Source organism: Microcebus murinus, chromosome 1 (assembly GCF_040939455.1).
Source record: "Microcebus murinus isolate Inina chromosome 1, M.murinus_Inina_mat1.0, whole genome shotgun sequence".
In the NCBI taxonomy this organism is placed as follows: domain Eukaryota; kingdom Metazoa; phylum Chordata; class Mammalia; order Primates; family Cheirogaleidae; genus Microcebus; species Microcebus murinus.
Genome location: NC_134104.1, coordinates 122200175 through 122220058, shown reverse-complemented (window position 1 = coordinate 122220058; position 19884 = coordinate 122200175). Strand labels below are relative to the sequence as shown.

Here is a 19884-nt window from a genome sequence, read left to right as displayed (position 1 = left end):
TGACAATCTCTCACAGGGAAATTGTAAAGGAAAAGACAAAGAAGTCACTCCATTTACTGGCTGGATTCAATCTGCCCCGCAAGACTACCAACATCCATTTCCTCAGTGTTGTGATAGCTCTCACCTCTGCCTTTAGAAGGAGGAAATGGAAAGTTAAAAGTCTTACACTAGACCACCATTTGCATACACAAGAATTCATTTCATTCTAAAGGCCCCAAGGGTACTGGTTTCCACCCCTGATAGCCATTCCCCTCCTTTATCAGGGATAGGAACTAAGGATAAACTGTAGTCCTCACCCAGACTCAAGTCAGGGTAGGAGGTGCTCTTTAAATGTATTTTAAAAATCAGGTGGGGGCGTGGTGGCTCACACCTGTAATCCTAGCACTCTGGGAGGCCAAGGCTTGAGGATCGCTCAAGGCCAGGAATTCGAGACCAGCCTGAGCAAGAGCAAGACCCCGTTTCTACCAACAATAGAAAGAAGTTAACTGGACAGTTAAAAATATATAGAAAAAATTAGCCGGCCATGGTGGCACATGCCTGTAGTCCCAGCTACTCGGGAGGCTGAGGCAGGAGGATCGCTTGAGCCCAGGAGTTTGAGGTTGCTGTGAGCACTCTAGCCGGGCAACAGAGTGAGACTCTGTCTCAAAAAAACCCCCCAAAAATCATTTATCTCGCATCCATGCGTGCTGAGCACTGTGCAGGGCAGCAGCTAACAGGTACGTTCTACCTTCCTACTGGCTTATTAAAGATCTTTTAGTAAATGGGATTTAAAGTTCACTGCTCCTCTCACTTTCATAATAACCATCCCGTAAAGATGAAAAGTAATGGTTGCCAGACCACAGGGTGGAAGTACAGAGGCGAGTATTGGGGGAGGGATAATCTTTAAAATAGTTGGCTTAACACAGTGCCCTTCCGTTTCACGAAAGTTCAAAAGAGTAAGAGGCCACAGATCGCTCCGGGCGAGCAGTCACAAGTGTACCGTACGCATGCGCCCAAACAGCACCCACCCGCCCCTACTGCTGGACCGCTTTGGCCAAGTCACCAACCGGCCCTCTAAATGCCCGCCCTCAAGGCTAAACCGTCGGCCAATCGGAAACCGGAGTCTTCAGGCACGTCATTATTTGCATATACCCTCCTCTCCCCGCCCCCACGCCGGGGTCCCGCCCTGTCTGAGGCACAGATTGTCACCTAAGCGCTCCGTCATGACACCTGATTGGCTCTTTTGCCAGCTCCGCCTCCATCTCCTCCCGCCGCCCGCCCCTCCGCGCTCCCACAGCGGCGGGCGGAGCAAAGTACGCAGGCGCGGGTGCTGCCTCTCTCTTCTGGTGGCCCGCCCTCCCTCCTCCCCCTCCCTCCCCTCCCCACCCCCTCTCCCCTCCTCTCCGGGCCTGCGCGCGCGCGTCTTCTTCCTGCACGCGCCGCCGCTAGACAAGCACTCTCGCCGGACCTCTGGCCCGCGCGTTCCTTTTCCTCTCTGGCTGTGAGGCGAGTGAGACCCTGCACCGCCGTCGCGGCAGCAGCGGCATCCCGGGCGGGCTCAGGCGGCGGCAGCGGCGCGCGACCCCCCGGGCGGACCGTACCACCGCTCGCCAGCACGCGGGGGGAGCCGCACGCCCCGCCGCACACGCCTCGGCGACCCCGCGGGGCTGAGGCGTCGCCGCGCCCGGCAGCGTGAGCGCAGAGCCGGCCTCGACCCAGAGCTCGGAGACCCGAGGGCCGCGCACGCCGCCGGCCCCACCCATCCGGGCCGAGGAGGCCGCGGCAATGGCCGAGACGGAGGAGCGGAGCCTGGACAACTTCTTCGCCAAGAGGGACAAGAAGAAGAAGAAGGAGCGGAGCAGCCGGGCGGCGAGCGCCGCGGGCGCAGCGGGCAGCGCCGGCGGGAGCAGCGGAGCCGCGGGTGCGGCGGGCAGCGGGGCGGGCGCGGGGCCCCGGCCGGGAGACGGCGGGGCCGCGAGCGCGGGGGCCGCCGGCCCGGGGGCCGCTACCAAGGCTGTGACGAAGGTGAGGGGCCGGCAGGCCGGCACTCGGGGCCCGGCCGCGCGCTCGCACCCATGTGCCCGCCCCCGCCTGCCTGGGGAGGCGTCCGGGAGGGGCCGCGGGGCCGGCCAGCGGCGGGCGGGCGCGGGGGCAGCCACGTGACGTCGGCTTCCCACGTCGGGCCGGGCTGGCCGGCACCGGGACCCCCCTGACACCCGTCCCCGACCCGCCCCCACACCCCGCGGCGCTCGGCTTTAGCCGCGGCTGAGGCGGCAGCACCCTCAAGGGGCACTTGGCTTGGGGCTGCAGTGCCCGGCACAGCGTTTATCGGGTGACGTCTGCTCTGAGTAATTTGGTGTGCTGGCTTAAGCCCGGTAGTTTGAGCTGAATTTTCTCCTAACAGTCGTATTTGTGGCACTCTGTTGTCATGACTTGGTCTCCAAGTCCGTAAAAGAAAAAGTCTCGTGGCAGTATTGGGGTAGAAATGTAGTTGTGGAATTACTATTGACTTTTTCATTCGCCTTTTTCTAGTTGCTTTAAAGTAACAGCTCTCCTGCGGGAACCCGGCGGAAGTAACAATGTTAGACTACTGAGCACGTTTGTCCTCCATCCAGTCTAGTCTCCTCGGGGTCAAGCAAGGGCTTCAGCTAGAAAATGAATCCATACTTAGTTTAGCCACTTGATCTCCTTTTCATAGTCTGTTATTTGTGTAGTCTTATGTTTACAAATAGCTTTAATTGATCAAATGGTATTTGTTTTACAGGATGAAGATGAATGGAAAGAATTTGAGCAAAAAGAGGTTGATTACAGTGGCCTCAGAGTTCAGGCAATGCAAATAAGGTATGGTCTAGTTACAAATGTGTTTAGGTAACCTTTAGGCTAGGTATTGGATACAAGTTTGCTTTTTTTTTTCTCAGTCCTTTAGTCCCAGAGCAGCATCACAGTAGCCTTGTGCTTTAGATTTGCTTATTAGGACTCTAATGGATTATGTCTATTCTTTCTCACTCCAGGAAGGCAGTCCTTCTATTTGCTCATCAAATTAGCTGCTAGCTCTAAAATCCTGTGAGAGCTTGCCTACTTCAGTTCTAGTTTGGCCTTTTCATTTGAGCCAGCTAAAATAGATTTTGTCACTTCCAATTTTGGTGCCTGAACTTAGTTTTTCTTTTTGTCTCAAAGATAATGTGGATGTTTTCAGATTCTCCAATAAGCAAGTTAATATATATTTTTGTAATTGAAGTATAGCATATTTCCAGAGAACAGATTTTTATGTGTTCACACTGAAATCAACCTGTGTAATCAGCACCCAGGTCAAGAAAATGAACATGACTAGTATAGAACAAGTACCAGTATTCCTAACACCATCACTGTCTTCCTCCCCAAAGATAACCACTATCCTAATATCACAGCTTAATTTTTTCCTTTAGAACTTGATAGTAATGGAACCATACAATATAAGTTGTGTTATCTTTAAAGTTCAAGAAAACATAGTAATTTTTAAAAATTAGATTGGTTTAGGGGATTTGGAATCAAGAACATATTTTGTCAAGTCCAGTCTGTGGTATTCAACTTTAGATTGATGTTAAATAAATGCCATATTTTGAAGCGTTAGTAAAGTTGGGAAAAACCGATGAATGTGTGGTTCTGGTTTAAGATAAAAAATGCTCTACTCCCAGTTTAAAGAAATAAAGGATCTTAATAAACTGCTTCCATTTTTGAAGTTTGCATTTTGTATGCAATGTCAGTGACTTCGTGGCGCAGTGGAATAGTTTCCTTAACTGAAAACTGTCTTTTGGTCTTTCTGGATGACAGTGTTTATGGCCTTAGAACTTCTTCAAAAACCAGGGCTAATTTATATATATATTTTTCTATCCACTCTGCTTCTTACATTGTTGAGAACAGGGCTTCTATTTTTGACATTTGTTGAATACCTATTACAACTAGGCCTTAATGTCCTAGGTGTTTGCACACCATTTTGTGAGTTTAACCAAAGTGAAACCTTCTGATCGATAGTGGGAAACTTTTCAGGAAATGTGGCTTTTCCATTCTTGATTCCTTTATAGTAGTGTTCAGTAGAAGTGATTTGACTGGAGTTTGATTCCCAGCCACTTGTTGGCTTCCTTCATGTATTAGATGTTTTTGAAAAGCTGTAGTTTAGAAAATACCCCTTTTCTTTCTCCCAGGTCTTGACCTATAAAATGGGAGAGGAGGGGATGTGAGGTTCTTACATTTGGGGTTGTGGGACTACCCATGTGTGTGGCTCTTGTTCTGCTGTAAAGATAAGGCTTTTCTTGGTCTGCCTTTTCTTTGTTGACTAGCTGGTGTTCTTACAAACTAGAGTGACAGGAAGAATGGTATTTCACCATGTTGAAATTACTGGGTAGGAGTAACACTTTCTGAAGAGAAAAGGTTTCAGGTTTACTGAATGTTTGAAATTGATTTTGTTAAATTATGGAGAATGCTTAAGCAGAATCTTTGTGGGGGTTTTTTTGTTATTGATTGTAAATCCCATATTCATATTCAGGGTTATTTTAGTCTTTATTTCGGCTACTCCTGAGATAGTGAAAGGTTTCTTAAATAAGTTAAATACTTTACCCTTGCCAGGGGCTTAAGTAAATCTCAGCTAGTATGAGCATTCATATCTGCTTGACCTGAAGTAGACCAGCTTTTATAGTGTGTTTTTTCATTCTTAGCATCTAGTCATTGCTCCTAAGTGGCCATCCTAGAGGTTTTCCAATGACCTGCTAACATTGAAAAATATTTCTTCTTCCCAGTGCTCTTCACTCAGATCCACCAATCTTTGCTACATCTGCTTTATCTTTATCCATATACTGAACATTAGCTGCAGATTTTGCATGCAGTTTTAAAGTTCTTGGCACCAGTACTTGTAGTAGGTTAGCATGTTGGGCCTTTATCAAAGATAAGTGTACGTTTGAAAGGGGGGAAATTTCCCTAGCAACAAACATACCATGTTAAGGTCCTATCTCATGTTTATCAACCAGTTCACGATTTAAGTACCAAGAGTACTTAATGTGCCCAATTATGTGCCTAAATTAATAGATCTTATTCAGGGTCATGTCATGACAGACAAGTTCTTGATGGGGAAGCCATGGAGATGGCGACAAAGGAGCCTGACACTTGGAGCTTAGATAATTGGTTGATGATAGGGCGTGAGGCCCTCTCCCATCTTTAAAATGGATTTTTGGAAGAAAGTTAGATTTCATTTAATTTTTGAGGTTATACAATATGGGCATCTGTCATGTTTCAGTAAAGAATTGGGTTATTGTATTTAAACTTGACTTGGTAGAGCTGGTTAAGTTGTATTTTGAAAAGAAATTACTCCTGAATCCATGCTGGAGTCATTATAGCAACTATTTGTGTGATGACTGTCAGATATTGTGCGCTAGGTTTTCGGGTTGTAAAAATAACTCATGCTCTAATAGACATCAGTAGATAATTTCAAAGAGATATATAGGGTATTCTGGGGCACAGTGGACAGTCTTCCATGAAGGGGTCAGGAAAGATTCTTAGGATGCAGTGCAGTGACATTTTAAGCCACCAGACATAGCTCATCAGGCCAATTTTTATCTCCCCATTTTACTGTTTTAACAGTGGTTGGTATGACAGGGACGGACCTATGGAGATGCCCAGCATTCCAGCAGCTCAGTCAAGTCTGAATTTTTTTTTTCTTAATTTTTTTTATGTTCACCTGCAGTTCCGTGCAATCAAGTCTAGTTTTTGTTTTAGCTGCTTCCCTCTAGTGTTGGGGAAGGGAAGTTAGGATGCATAAATTCTCATGTTATGTCCCTTGAGGTAAGGGAGTAAGAATGTTCAGTTCTTTATAAATATAATCTGTTGCAGGATATGTGATCCTGATCAGCTTTGCTAAAGAAAATGAATTTCTCAAACCTCAAAATGAAGAAAATTTCTAAGATAGCTGTCAAGAGGATAAAGTTAAATAAGAGGCAATGTGAAAGAATATGGGCTCTGGAGTCCCACTGTCTTGGCTCTCCTACTTTGTAGCCTTGGGGAAGGTACTTAAATGTCCATCAGTCTCATATACACAATGGGTTTCCTCCCTGCTTTAGTGTTACTGTGAGGTTTAACTGTGTAAAGTGTACTAGGCTGCCTGGCTTAGTATTCAGTAAATGTTCCTTTTCTAGTATCATTATTCCCTCTTCCCCACCAATAGTACATTATGGACTTACACATATTTTAAAATGTACACTTCCTTCCTTGAATTGTGATGAATTTACCAGTAGGATTGTAGTGTTTAAAAGAGAAAATTTAGCTGTTAAGAAGCTGTATGTTATATGTAGGTCAAACACTGAATTTTAGCCTGTCTTCTGTGGAAGTCACTGCAGCATGTTTCTTGTTCTGGCTTTGGCATTTGGAGAGTTGACACTTTCTGGAATATGTAAATATGAAAAAGTAATAGGATATGTAAAACATTTCTCCCCTGCGTTTAGTAGTGTAGCATTTTTAGGCAAGGCTCTAAGTATCTATGGGCTTTAGTTCCTTCATTTGTTGGATCAACAGTCTTGACTAGATGGTGTCCAGTGTTTACTATAGCTAATATTTCAGAATCTGAACCAAAATATTAACTTTTTCCTTGTACTTTTTATTATACGTATATAGTCCATCTAGTTAAATGGAATTTGTTTTTTCCTGAGAGCAAGGAGGTGGTAGAAAGACACTGAACAGTAAAGGAAACTTCTTTTGCTTCAGATGCTGCTAGTATTCTATTAGACCACATTGGAGTTTTATTTTCATGAATTAGAAAAATAATATGCTTGTTTTTAGAACATTTGAAAAAATTGAAAGCATAGGTATGAAAGATAGGTATAAGAATTATCTATAATCTCTTTAATTTAGGGGTAATCAGTATTAAAGGTTTTTTGCTTTTCTTTCTTTCTTTTTTTTTTTTTTTTTTTTGGAGACAGAGTCTTACTCTGTTGCCCAGGCTAGAGTGCCATAGTGTCAGCCTACCTCACAGCAACCTCAGACTCCTGGCTGGGCTCAAGCAATCCTTTTGCCTCAGCCTCCTGAGTAGCTGGGACTACAGGCATGCACCACCATACCCAGCTAATTTTCTTATATTTATATATTTTTAGTTGTCCAGCAAATTTCTTTCTATTTTTTTTAGTAGAAATGGGGTCCCACTCTTGCTCAGGCTGGTCTCAAACTCCTGAGCTCCAACAGGGCTCAGCACTCCCAGAGTGCTAGGATTATAGGCGTGAGCCACCACACCTGGCTGGTTTTTTGCTTTTCAATTGAAGATTGTTTATTGCAAAGTAATAATTTTGGAGCTTAGATATTAGTCACTAAATATTAAAGTAATTTTGGGGAAAATATATTTTAGAGTCTAGTATGTGTGTGAAAAATTGTGATTTAGTACGTGGGTGAGTTAACAACTGTTTAAAAATGTAAATGACCAATTGAAAGCCATTACAGCTTGGAAGTATAAAAGAGTATATAAGCAGCATGAATGCACTTAAATCCTTGTGGAGGACTCTACCTCTCTGGCATGGATTGGGTTGCGAGACATTGCTAATTAGTCAGTTGTAGCTAGTGACTAGCACTCATACTTTTACCCTTGAACCAAGCAAATCCCATTATAATGTAAGTACACTGGCACTTCAGAATTGTTTTTTTTTTTTTTTTTTTTTATTGTTTTGGGACAGTTCTGATGTTGATACCACTGGTTAGACTCCTGGATAAATTATGACCTTCATATTCTTACTTGGTCATTCATCTAACTTAATAAGCTACCTTTAGAAAACCAGGTCATACTGTTTGGTATTGATTTTTTAAAATCCATTTTAAAAGAACATGTTATCATTTTTGTTATTTTCAAGTAAAAACTATTTCGTGTTATGAAGGTGTGATATTGCTACTTGTACAAAAATTCAAATGAATAATAAAAAGCATATCATAGCAAACAGTGTTTACTATGTGCCAGGCACTGTTCTAATAGTATATCATTTAATCTTCATAAAATGAGGTTGTTAGCTCCATTTTACATAGGAAGAAACTGAGGCATAGAGAAGCTAAGTGTCATACTCAGTCTCCTGGCTAGTAAATGGCAGAGCCTGGATTTGAACCAGGCATTCGGGCTTTAGGATCTGCTCCTAACTGCTTGCTACATGAAAGAAATAAAGTCATGCATTCTTGTACCCAAAACTATTCCTTGTAACATTAAAAAAATTGTTATAGATGTCTTTCTATTTATATTAGGTACATAGGAATATTGTTTCAGTAAGTTGTTGGTTTATGACATGAATATTACTTCCATATCAGCATAGGCTTAACATCATTTTAAATGGCTGCATAGAATTCTATTATGTTGTTAGTCAAAAGGAACACTGAGGATGGCTTGGCCATGTGTTCTCCAGCCTTTTTTTCTCTCATATACAGTCTTCAGTAAAACCTTGCTATAAATGCAGGTCAAACATAAATCTGTTACCCTTTCCTCTTTCTAATTGTCACCCTATCCTGTAAATTCTGAATCACCTCTGGTAGGTGGTTAATTCATATGATACTGCCATTATTTTTGAAAAATTGTTAAAGTATCTTTAAAGAAGACCGTCAAACTGGTCAAGAACTTTAATCAGGACGTGTCTTTTTTTAAATAGAAATGGACATGAGGCATCCTTAAATGTACTTTAGCAGAAGCCAAGAGAGGCTGTGATGTTCCCAAGGTCACACAGTTAAGAGAGTCATCTGGGGTCATCTGTACATTTTTATGGCCATGATTGTGGGTCAGAAGAGGAGAAAATGTCTAAAGGAGTGGAAGGACCAGGAACAGAGATTTGGAGACCAGCTATGTTTTTAAATAGGGGTGGGAAAAGGTAGACAGGTGAAAGAGATTTAGAAGCTGAAGACCTAGGAAAACCCCCCATGGTCGTGAAAAATAATTCTGGGAAAGTTTGGTAATCTCTGCTAGGTGTATCTGCAAGTTCAAAGAGTTGTAAAAAGGACATTTGATTTAGCAGTTACTATACTGAAAATCCTTGCTGTGAAGCCAGCAGTAGAGAGGAAAGGTAAAATGTACTTGGTAATTTAGGACTTAAAAGTTTACATAAAACGGTAATAAGTAATTCAGCAAAGAGAAATAATGAGAGATATCTTGGAGAAATAGATTTGACTCAAATACATTTAAGAATAAAAAAATAAAAACTGGCATTGAATACACACTATAAGCAGTCTTAAGATGGTGTGTTACCACTGCATATCTTTTGCATTTATAATAACTGGTAAGCCAAAGACTGAATTCTTAGATTTTCTAATTTTTTTTAAACAAGTGACAGATACATGTTTGATGTTAGGGGCTAGTTCTATATATTCTCTGTGCCAGACAGTAGAGACTGGCAACTAATGAAATCTGTATCACTTATGTAAAAACTGGACACAGACTTGTTTTCTGTTGGATTGTGAATTCTAATTTGAGAGCATTTTCTTACATGTGCTAAAGGATTTGCAAATAAAATTATACAACTTTTCAGAAACCGCCTATTTGCTTGCTAAAAATATGCTTACATTAAATGCCTGTTTATACACTTAGCTCCAAAATACGTCTTGTAATTGTGCTTTTAATCCTTCAGGTCACTCTTTTCTCTGCATTTCAGGGTTCATCAACCTCTCTTCCTTCCCTAGCCAGTAGCTAGGGTCCTGCTTTTAATTGGGGCTGCTATAAATAATCATACAGGCTGTCACACAGGCATGCCAGTATTTTAAATATTTCTAAATTTTCTTGAGTCATAGTATGAGGTGGTTTGCAAAAAAGGAAGGAGAGACTATCAGACTTAGTGGTTTTCTTCACCTTTTTAAGCAAAGAAATCCTTTTTTCACATGAAATCAAGTATAAGTCCCAATGTATAAGATAAGTAAAATTCTCTATTTCTCTGCCCCTACCCGACCCCCCCCCCTTTTTCCCCAAGAAGTGAGGCATTTTGGCCAGCGAGGTGGCTCACGCCTGTAATCCTAGCACTCTGGGAGGCCCAGGCGGGTGGATTGCTTGAGGTCAGCAGTTCAAAACCAGCCTGAGCAAGAGTGAGACCCTGCCTCTACTATAAATAAAAAGGAATGAATTGGCCAACTAAAAATATATAGAAAAAATTAGCCGGGCATGGTGGCGCATGCCTGTAGTCCCAGCTACTCGGGAGGTTGAGGCAGGAGGATCGCTTGAGCCCAGGAGTTTGAGGTTGCTGTGAGCTAGGCTGATGCCATGGCACTCAATCTAGCCTGGGCAACAAAGCATGACTCTGTCTCAAAAAAAAAAGGTGAGGCATTTAGGTTTCTAAGAAGTTAAGTAACTTCTGCTGGGTCACACACATAAGGATTAAGGATTTGGACTGACAGTTTCCTTGGTGAATCTTTAATTGAATTAACTTGTTTGCTTGTCCTATAGCGAAAAGGAAGAAGAAGATAATGAAAAGAGAGAAGATCCAGGTGATAACTGGGAAGAAGGTGGAGGAGGAGGTGGTGGTATAGAAAAGTCTTCAGGTCCCTGGAATAAAACAGCCCCGGTACAAGCACCTCCTGCTCCAGTAATTGGTAATCTTGCTATTTCAGTTTCAGAAAGATGTCTAATTCATGTATAATTTTAATGTGTGGTCATCTTTCAACTATAAAGACTTTCAAATCCTAAATAAAAGGAATCTGGAAGTTAATAGACATACTTTTGTTCTGTATGGTGCTAAAATTTATGGGATAAATTTATAGATAGACTAGTCAATTAAGTATAAAATTTATAAACTAGTTAAATATTTAAGCATTTATTCCAGTTTTCCTCCCTAAATATTAACTCCTGGCTAGTGGGGAAATAGGTAAGGAAAAGACTTTCATTTACTAGAATTCAAGGTAAGCCTCATTCAGGATATTTAGTAGTGGGTTTAATTCCAAACGTTTTCATAGGAGAGGCAGTTCCCTAAAGGTTTTTGACAGCTGAGTAAGGAATATTGGACCCCCTTGTGTTTCACTTATGCTTGTCTTTTTTCCCCATTCCTTATTTTGTTCCTACATCTTGAAGCATGAATTCTCAGCAGGGCTGATGTTATCCTTCTCAAGGGTGAAAGAAAGTTGGTGGTTCTTTGGAGGTGAAGAAATCTTAGATCTCAACAGTAGCTTGTGGCACACCAAAGAAGCAAAGTACATAAACAGATGTATATCTGTGGTTTTAAAATTTCATAGAGTTGAAATTTAGGGAAAAGATGTCTCAAAGGGCTCCTTAGAAGATAATAATGAAAAAGAAAGCTTGAAAAGCCACAGCTTTAAAATAGTTATATACCTCTTATTTTATTGAATAATATAAAGACAGATCATCCCAAATCTTGCTATCCAGAGATCATAGATTACTACTACATGTTAACATTTTTGCATCCATTCTAGCTTTTTGCTAGGTATATATATTTGTTTAACTTTTTAACTGTTCTGTCAGTGGTCCCTAATAACCCCTCTACATTGCTAAATCCAACCCCCAAGTCTCAGTCCTCATCTGACTTGACCTATCAGCAACATTTGGCACAGTTAATCACCCCCTCAAAACACATTCTTCTCGGCTTCCAGGACACCACATTCATTGTCTTCCTTTGTTGGTTGTTTCCTAGTCTTTGCTGGTATCTCCTCTGCCTCTAAATGCTGGTCTGCTCCTGGGCTCAGTCTTAGCTTCTCTGCTGTCTGTTCTCACTCCCTTGGCAGTCTCTTTTATATGCCAATGACTCTTGTGTTTCCATCTTCAGCTTGGATCTCTTATCTTAATTGTCTACCCAGCATCTTAAACTCATCATGTCTAAAGTTGAACTAATTTTCACCCTTCACAAATCTGTTCCACCCTACAGCCTTTCTCATCTCCGTGTTATTGTTTCAGTCACTTAGACCACAGTTTTGGAGTCATCTTGACACGTTTCTCTTGCTCCACACCTAAATCAAATCCGTTAGTAGATTCTTTCTGCTTTTATTTGCACAATAAATTCAGTCTGTCTTGACTATTTTTCACCAAGTCTACTGCTACCACCCTGGTTTGAACTATCATTATTTCTTGTGGATTATGGAGGTAGCCTCTTACCTGGTCTGCCTGCTTCTACCCTCATCGCATCATCCCACCCACACATATGCTCTGTTCCCAGCATAGCAGCTAGAGTTGGTGATCCTTTTAAAATGTGTCAGAGCATGTCATTGTGCTGGTCACATACTCTAGTGTCTACCCTTGTAGTTCATAATAAAAGCTAAAGTTCTCAGTGATTTAGAAGACCTTGCACATTTGCCTTGTGATTCCCCCCCCCCTTTTTTTCTTTTTTGAGACAAGAGTCTCACTCTGTCACCCTGGGTGGAGTGCAGTGGTATCATCGTAGCTCACTACAATCTAAAACTCCTGGGCTCAAGCAATCCTACTGCCTCAGCTTCCTGAGTAGCTAGGACTATAGGCACACACCATATTCAGCTAATTTCTTTCTTTCTTTTTTTTTTCTGAGACAGAATCTCAGTCTGTTACCCAGGCTAGAGTGCTGTGGCATTAGCCTAGCTCATAGCAACCTCAAACTCCTGGGCTCAAGCAATCCTGCTGCCTCAGCCTCCCAAGTAGCTGAGACTACAGGCATGCATCACCACACCTGGCTAATTTTTTGTATATATTTTTAATTGGCCAATTTCTTTCTTTCTTTTCTTTTTTTTTTTTTTTTTTTAGAGAGGGGGTCTCACTCTTGCTCAGGCTGGTTTTGAACTCCTGACCTTAAACTATCTCCCCGCCTCAACCTCCCAGAGTGCTAGGCTTTCAGGGGTGAGCCACCTCGCCCAGCCAGTTCTCCCTTTTTCTGACTTTATTGTTAACTTGATCCTCACTCACGCTGCTTCTTGAACATACAAGGCACACTGCTACTGCATGCTCTTCATGCTGATGTCTTCAGCTTGGAATCCTCTGCTTTATGTAATATCAGGTATCTGCAGACTTGCTATTAAGGGCCAGATAGAAAATAATTTAGGCTTTGAGGGCCATGCAGTCTCTGTTATAATTGCTCAGCTCTGCTGTTGTAGCATAAAAGCAGCTATATATGATACACCAGTGAGCATATCTATGTTCCATTAAAACTTTATTTATAAAATCAATTGTTGGGCCAGATTCAGTTTGTTTGCCAACTCTAGCTTTCTGTTTTCCTGTCTTTGCTCAATTTTTACCTCATCACTGAGACCTTACCACTTATTTAAAATAACAGCCTACACCCTATCCATTTTGTACTCTCTTTACAAACTCTTCCCTACTTTAATTTTTGCTGCTATAGCTCCTCTCTGTTTTTACTTATTTTGTTTCCTCTCTCTGGAATACCACTGTCTAGTAGAACTTTCTGTGATGATGGAAGAGCACTGCCTGGTACAGTAACCACTAGCCAGCCACATGTGGTAATTGAGTACTTAAAATGTAGCTACTGTGATCAAGAAACTAAATTTTAAATTTTATTTCATCCTACTCATTTTAAATAAAGGTATGGCTAGTGGCTAGAATACAAGATTCATGAAGACAGGGGTTTCTGTTTTGTTAATTATATCCACAGTATGTAGTTCAGGTGCTGAGTAAATAATGAATGCACATATAAGCTTTCCCTCATATAATCAAAAACTATACAAAAACAGTGTTGAAGTGGCTGTCTTATTTCAGTTGGCAAATGTTTAAATAGATGTTTATTTGAAATGACATTTGATAAGTGGAAAACATGTATATAACACTATTTGAATCTATATTGAGGACAGAAAAAAGAAAGATAGGAAAAAACTGGAAGGGGAGCTGTGTGTCCAAAATATTAGCCACGAGGGAAGACTTTGGGCTGCTGAGCTGCTTCATTTTTTTTTCCTGTTTTATCCATATTTTCTAAGTAAATAGTCGTAAAATCCACCAATGATGTAGAAGACAGTGAAATAAGTTATTATTATTATATAGAAGACAGTGAAATTAGTTATTTTTAATTTTTTTAATCTTTAGAATATTTAAATAAAGGTAGGCACAGTGGCTCATGCAAGTAATCCCAGCATTTTGGAAGGCTGAGTCAGGAGCGTAGCTTGAGGCCAGGAGTTTGAGACCAGCCTGGGCAACCTAGTGAGACTCCATCTCTACAAAAAATAAATTGGTCAAGTACAGTGGCACACACTTGTACTTATGTAGCTACTTAGGATGCCAAGACAGGAGGATCAGCTTGAGCCCAGAGTTTGAGGCTGTAGTGAGCTATGATCTTGCAACTGCACTCCAGCCTGGGTGATAACAAGACCTTATCTCTAAAAGAAAGAAAAATTTTAACTACTTTTATTAAACGAGTTCTTTACACATGGCATCTTATTTAACCAGCCAGATAAAGAAGTCATTATCATTATCCATATTTACCGGTAAGTAAACTGAGGACTAACGTGGTCACATTCTGAAAGGCAGCCCCTGATGAGCCGTGTTGTTCAGTTCCAACAGATTCTTTCCCACTTCTAATAGCGAGGCTTACAGTACTCATTCACATAGATTATTAACAATGTTCATGGAGGAGGGGTTAGAACACTATCTTAGGAAAATAGAATGTTTCTACTTTGGGACATTATCTCTAAAAACTTTCCTTTTGTTATTTGACCCAGAGACCCTTCTTACATCAGGTATTGGCTTTTTCTGTAATTGCTAGATGATCAAGAATGCAGGAATAGCTTATTTTAAATGCCCAGCATTTGAATAGTTTGTCTAAACTGTTATAAAATATTAGTTACAGAAACCCCAGAACCAGCAATGACTAGTGGTGTGTATAGGCCTCCTGGGGCCAGGTTAACCACAACAAGAAAAACACCACAAGGACCACCAGAAATATACAGCGATACACAGTTCCCATCCCTTCAGTCAACTGCCAAGCATGTAGAAAGCCGGAAGTAAGTACTATGATTGCATTTTATTTGGGACCTCTATTCATTGGCCAAGGTGTGGGCAAAAGGGCTATAAAATCTTACCTGGGGGGGAGGATTACTCCTAATTGGCAAAGCCCAGGCTGCAGCTGACAGGCAGCTGAGAACTAGCATGGGACTTAATATGTGCCCTGGAGGGAGGAGAGAGGCATTAATAAAAGCCCTGGAATGAGTGAGGGGAGCGAGCTCTGCAGACTTAGTCTGCTGTGTGCAAAAGTTTCTCCTATCCCCAGTTCATGTTTTATAGCAATGACAAGTCTTATTTAGTTAAAATTATTTGCAAGTACTTTAGTAGTGGCTGCTGCTCCTTAAAATACAGAAACTAGAAATGTAAAAGTGGTATTTCATTGTATTCCCAGTTATTGTGAACAGATGAAAGATGTTGGCATTTATAAATCTAATATTAAAATAATCTTATTTCAGCAGGTACTTAAAATGAATGCTACCTGGAGTTAAATGACCACATATGGCACATCTACATCTTATTTAGGGACATGAATTTTAAAAAGTAAATAAAATGGGAAGAAATGTAAATGACATCAGATGGAAATGTTTTTTTGGGGTGGCTTTTAGAGTTAATTTCAGTCTTTTCGCCACTTTGAGAGCACAGCTGGCTTGAATTTAAACCTCCACTTGGACTTACTCCTCTGGTCTGTCCTACAAAATGTGTAAGGGACCTACGTCTGGGAGGGGAGTTGACTCACCACACTCATCTTTCTTTACCTGATCTAATCAGGTCCACTCCCATAAAATAGAAGTGAGGAGAAATTACTGAATAATGAGTAGAGCTTACTTGAATGAGAAAATTGTTACCATTACTTATTCATAAAGAAAGAGATGTATTATCTATTTGCTAAAAGTAAAAAGTGAGTCTTAGGAAGAATGCCATTACACACTTTTTAACTGAACAATTGTCTTCATTAAAAACTGTTCAGTAGAAAATAGGACCATGGAACTTCAGTACAATGTCTTGTGTTTTCTGTTCAATTGAAGCCTTAAAAATGGTTTGGTAAGGATTTTATATACCAGTTCTCCCCTCTTGTCCCTCCCCAAGATTCTTCCAAGTGGTGGCTTTTTTTTTTTAATTCAAGGAAGAATATTTTCAAAAACCCTAGTGAAGAAGAAATATTTACTGATTACATTTCTTTTCCCTTAGGGATAAAGAAATGGAGAAGAGCTTTGAAGTAGTAAGACACAAAAATAGAGGTAGGGATGAGGTTTCAAAAAACCAGGCACTTAAACTTCAGCTAGACAACCAGTATGCTGCACTTGAAAATCAGAAAAGCAGCCACACACAGTACAATTAAGGAATGGTCTTTGCTAACCCTTCTAAGGTATCTAGACCACAGCTAACCACCATGAACAGCCATTCATCATCTGATCTCTGCTGGATCTACAGCAACTGATGCAGACCACTTGATTTAAGGGACCGGCCCTATTGCACTATGGAAGTTTAAAGTGTCACAGCTGCTCTTTATGTATATTGGATTTAGAGGAATTTTCATTGTTATATAAATGTGCGAACTAGATTCCACAGTGTTCTTTCATAATTACTCTGCAAATACAAAAAACCAAAACCTGCAGCCAGTGGTCATTTCAAAATCTTTTTATGTTCAGATACTGAGCCTTCGTAAGGGTTGACTACCTCAGATTTGCTGCACTCATTGTGGACTTCATGTGGATCACAACTTCTGGATAAGAAGGTTACAGCTATTAATTGTCGACGTGAACCTTGAAACCAGCTCTACTGGATTCCTGTCAGAAATCCTGCAGAAAGTCAGCCATCTGGGTTCTGATCTGCTGTAAAAGATGAAGATTTAAGTGACCTTAATTAACCTGTCCCGTGCCCCACCCTTAAGGAATACTCTCTAGTAGGCTGTGGCTATATTAGACTTCCTGGAACACGCTTATCTCAAGAGAACTGATGTGTTCAGATCATCTGTGTAGGGCTGTGATTTGTAATTTAAACTTTTAGTTGTGTTCTGAGGTAACCACAAATTAAATTCAACCAAACTTGGGTCCTCCAAGTGGCAAAGGGGATGGGGGAGAGAATAATCTTGTTTCTCTTAGTAATTTTTTATTTGGATAATGCTTTTTTTCTTTGTTCCACATTAAGGCCTTTTTTGCTTTGACTTGAAATAAGTTCTTCGACAGAGCATATTGCTTGGTTAAGTAACCTGAAGTATGCATTAGAATTGTGAAATGTCTTGTGAATTTGCCAATCCCGAGAGTAGAACCAAATAGCCTTTGATGTAAAGGGCAGTGGATGCCAGAGGCTCTACTTCAGGTGCTGCTAAAGCCTCCTCTAATCAGGTCTAAGATGTGTAGTAAACTGCAGTGGAAAGAGTGGTTTCTGCTCAGGCTAAGGGATTCACTGAATTGTCCTTACAAATTCAAAGCAATGTAAGCAAAAAACCTCAGCTAAAACCCATAAAAGGTAAAGGGATCATGCATGATCTTTAGGAATTCCATATATACTTGTGCCCAAATTTAAGGGATTAGAAGTTCTGTATATGCAACGATTGTCCTAGCTAGCTCTTTTATCAACCTTTTGGTGTGTCTTTATGTTGTTCATTTGGAGTCAGGGTAAAAGACAGGTGGCAGTTTCTTAGTTCTCTCTTGGTTCAACAGAAATATTTCAGAGTGGTATGTAACCACTTGATGGAGTCTGGGTTTCTCTATAATAAATCCCTTTGCCAAATGCAGGAGTTGCAGACTTGCTACTGGCAAGAGTCAAGCAAATGGGCAAGTGAAACTATCCTGATGTGGGGCTATTTTCCTGTAGCAAGTTCCATCTTGATGGACGTGTCAGTGCAGGAATTGACTTCTAGGAGGTTACAGTATCTCCTGACAGGATCTGCCAGCCACATTTTTGCAATAATGTTGGCATTATTGGAGGTGGTGGGCAGGATGCCTTCTGATGTATTTGGGTGGAAGTAACTGAGCCAGCCAATGGGAGGTTGGATGATTAAACAAGAAACGGGATTCTTGGTTAAACTGAAGACTTCATTTGGGAACCAAAACCTTAGTAAATAATCTCTTGGACCATGAGCCACATGTTTTCCCTGAAAAGTATGCCTTTTTTTCCAGCAAAATTTTGTTGGGGTTATGTTACCGAGGAACGAACTAAGGTGAATATATGGAGGTGTTTAATAGCATACTGTACTAGAAATCTGAAGACCTGCAGCAAGCAGATTTAAATTCCAACACTTGTTACAACTTTTTAAAAGATTGTGAAAATATCAAAATGTACATGAATCAAGTTTTAATATACTGTATGATGGGTGGATGAGGCTGTCCATTGTACCATTTCTTTCTTTGAATTCTCAGGCATGGTTTGGCAGTGCAAGAACTCTGTAACATTAACAAATTCAATAAAAAGTAAATATATGGATTTTGGAGTTTAATGGTTTTTATTAAATCTTATCTTTGTACATGATGAGTTGATGTCATGCCTCTTTTACTGTGGGAAGATGATGATGCTCTCAACTCAGGAATGTTCTTTGTGTTTAAGATGTGTGTAGGGCACTTGGAATGTTGGGGGAAACGTGGCTGCAAACTGATAAACACTCTTCATCTTTAAAAAATTATTGAAATATACTTTTGTTCTGGTTACTATATTAAATTTTACTACCTTAAACTATGGCAAGGCAATCTAAGATTTTTATTCTGTAGACCAGATTTGGGGCTTTGTCCCTTGAGAAACTTCACATTTCCCAAAAGAGCAGTAATTTTAAATTTAAGGATTTAGTTTGGATTATAGTCGCTTCATTTCTAAACTAGTGAAAGTATACTTCAAGTCACTTTTGGTAATGGAGTTTAAATGTTTAATGTTCACAATTTACTATTTGAATATTCTTTGTGCTTGAAGTTTTTTGTTTTTGTTAGAATTATTTATAGTAGAACATACACATATAGAAATTTATACTCCCTATCTTCCCTCATTTAATTTCTTCCATAGTTTTTTTAAACCTTTCTTTTAAATAAAAATCACCTTTTTAGAGTGTACAGTGTAAGTAGTTTTTAATAAGTCTCCAAAGTTACACAGCCATCACCACTCTTGATTCCTGAACATTTTCATAACTTAAAAAAGAAATCCTGAACCTATTAGTCATCTTTTTTATCCCCCTACTCTCCCACACACATATCTCAGCCTTAAGCCACCAGTATTATATATTACTCTGGAAATTTCATTTAAACAGGGTCTTCTATGACTGGCTTTTTACCTTAGCATGTATTTGAGGCTCGTCCATGTTGTGGCCTATATCAATACTTCATTCCTTTTTATTGCTAAACAGTAGTTGTCAGGGAGGGAGGGAGCTAGCAAAAAAAAGAGTCAGATGTGCTGTCTTTATACATGCATCAGTTGGACATTGGGTTTTTTTCAGTTTGTCATGGATAATGTTGCTGTGAATTATCATGTACAAGTTTTTGTGTCCACAGGTTTTCAGTTCTCTAGCCATGTACGTAGGGGTGAAATTGCTGAGTCATATGGTAACTTTTGAGGAACTGCCAAACTTTGAAAGTGTTTTCACCACATATTTCCCACTGGCAATGACTGAAGATTCTAGTTTCTCTTGTTTCAGACTCTTTGATTGTAGTTTTCCTAGTGTGTATGAAGTAACATCTTATTGTGGCTTTGGTTTGTATTTTTTCATGGGCTTAGTGGTCATTTGTATATCTGGGAAAATGTCTATCGCAAATCTTTTGTCAAGTTTTAAATTGTTTTACTATTGAATTGTGAGTTCTTTATTCTGTGTATTAGTCCCTTATCAGATGTAAATTGCAAATACTTCCTCCCATTTTTTTCCTTTTCTTAGTAGTGTCTTTTGAAGCACAAAATTGTCAATTTTGAGCAAGGCATTGTGGATTTTGCCTGTAATCCCACCTACTAGTGAGGCTGTGAGAAAGGAGAATGGCTTGAGAACAGGAGTTCCAGACTAGCCTGGGCAATATAGCAAGACCCTGTCTATAAAAATTGTTTTTAAT

General features: G+C 40.4%; 1 protein-coding gene across 7 annotated transcripts; it reads left to right on the top strand.

The window, feature by feature from the left end:
• The first annotated feature begins 1378 nt into the window (after window positions 1-1378).
• CDV3 (CDV3 homolog) lies at window positions 1379-18289 on the top strand. Of its 7 annotated transcripts, XM_012766843.2 has the most exons (6): window positions 1380-2004; window positions 2744-2820; window positions 10388-10533; window positions 14703-14862; window positions 16052-16101; window positions 16513-18289. In XM_012766843.2, exons 1-6 carry the CDS (start codon window positions 1765-1767, stop codon window positions 16527-16529), a joined length of 690 nt encoding a protein of 229 aa, XP_012622297.1. In that variant the 5' UTR covers window positions 1380-1764; the 3' UTR covers window positions 16530-18289. The 7 variants fall into 7 exon arrangements, with proteins under 7 accessions (XP_012622295.1, XP_012622297.1, XP_012622299.1 ...); XM_012766841.2 differs by having other exon boundaries at window positions 1379-2004; window positions 16052-18289; XM_012766845.2 differs by lacking the exons at window positions 16052-16101; window positions 16513-18289 and adding an exon at window positions 15322-15432 and having other exon boundaries at window positions 1381-2004.
• Window positions 18290-19884: the final 1595 nt, after the last annotated feature.

Excerpts from the sequence above, each read along its gene's own strand:
- CDV3 (XM_012766841.2), top strand. The coding sequence starts at position 1,765 with ATGGCCGAGACGGAGGAGCGGAGCCTGGACAACTTCTTCGCCAAGAGG. Across the intron at positions 2,821-10,387 it reads GTTCAGGCAATGCAAATAAG|CGAAAAGGAAGAAGAAGATA; the intron begins GTATGGTCTAGT and ends CTTGTCCTATAG. Across the intron at positions 10,534-14,702 it reads ACCTCCTGCTCCAGTAATTG|TTACAGAAACCCCAGAACCA; the intron begins GTAATCTTGCTA and ends ATAAAATATTAG.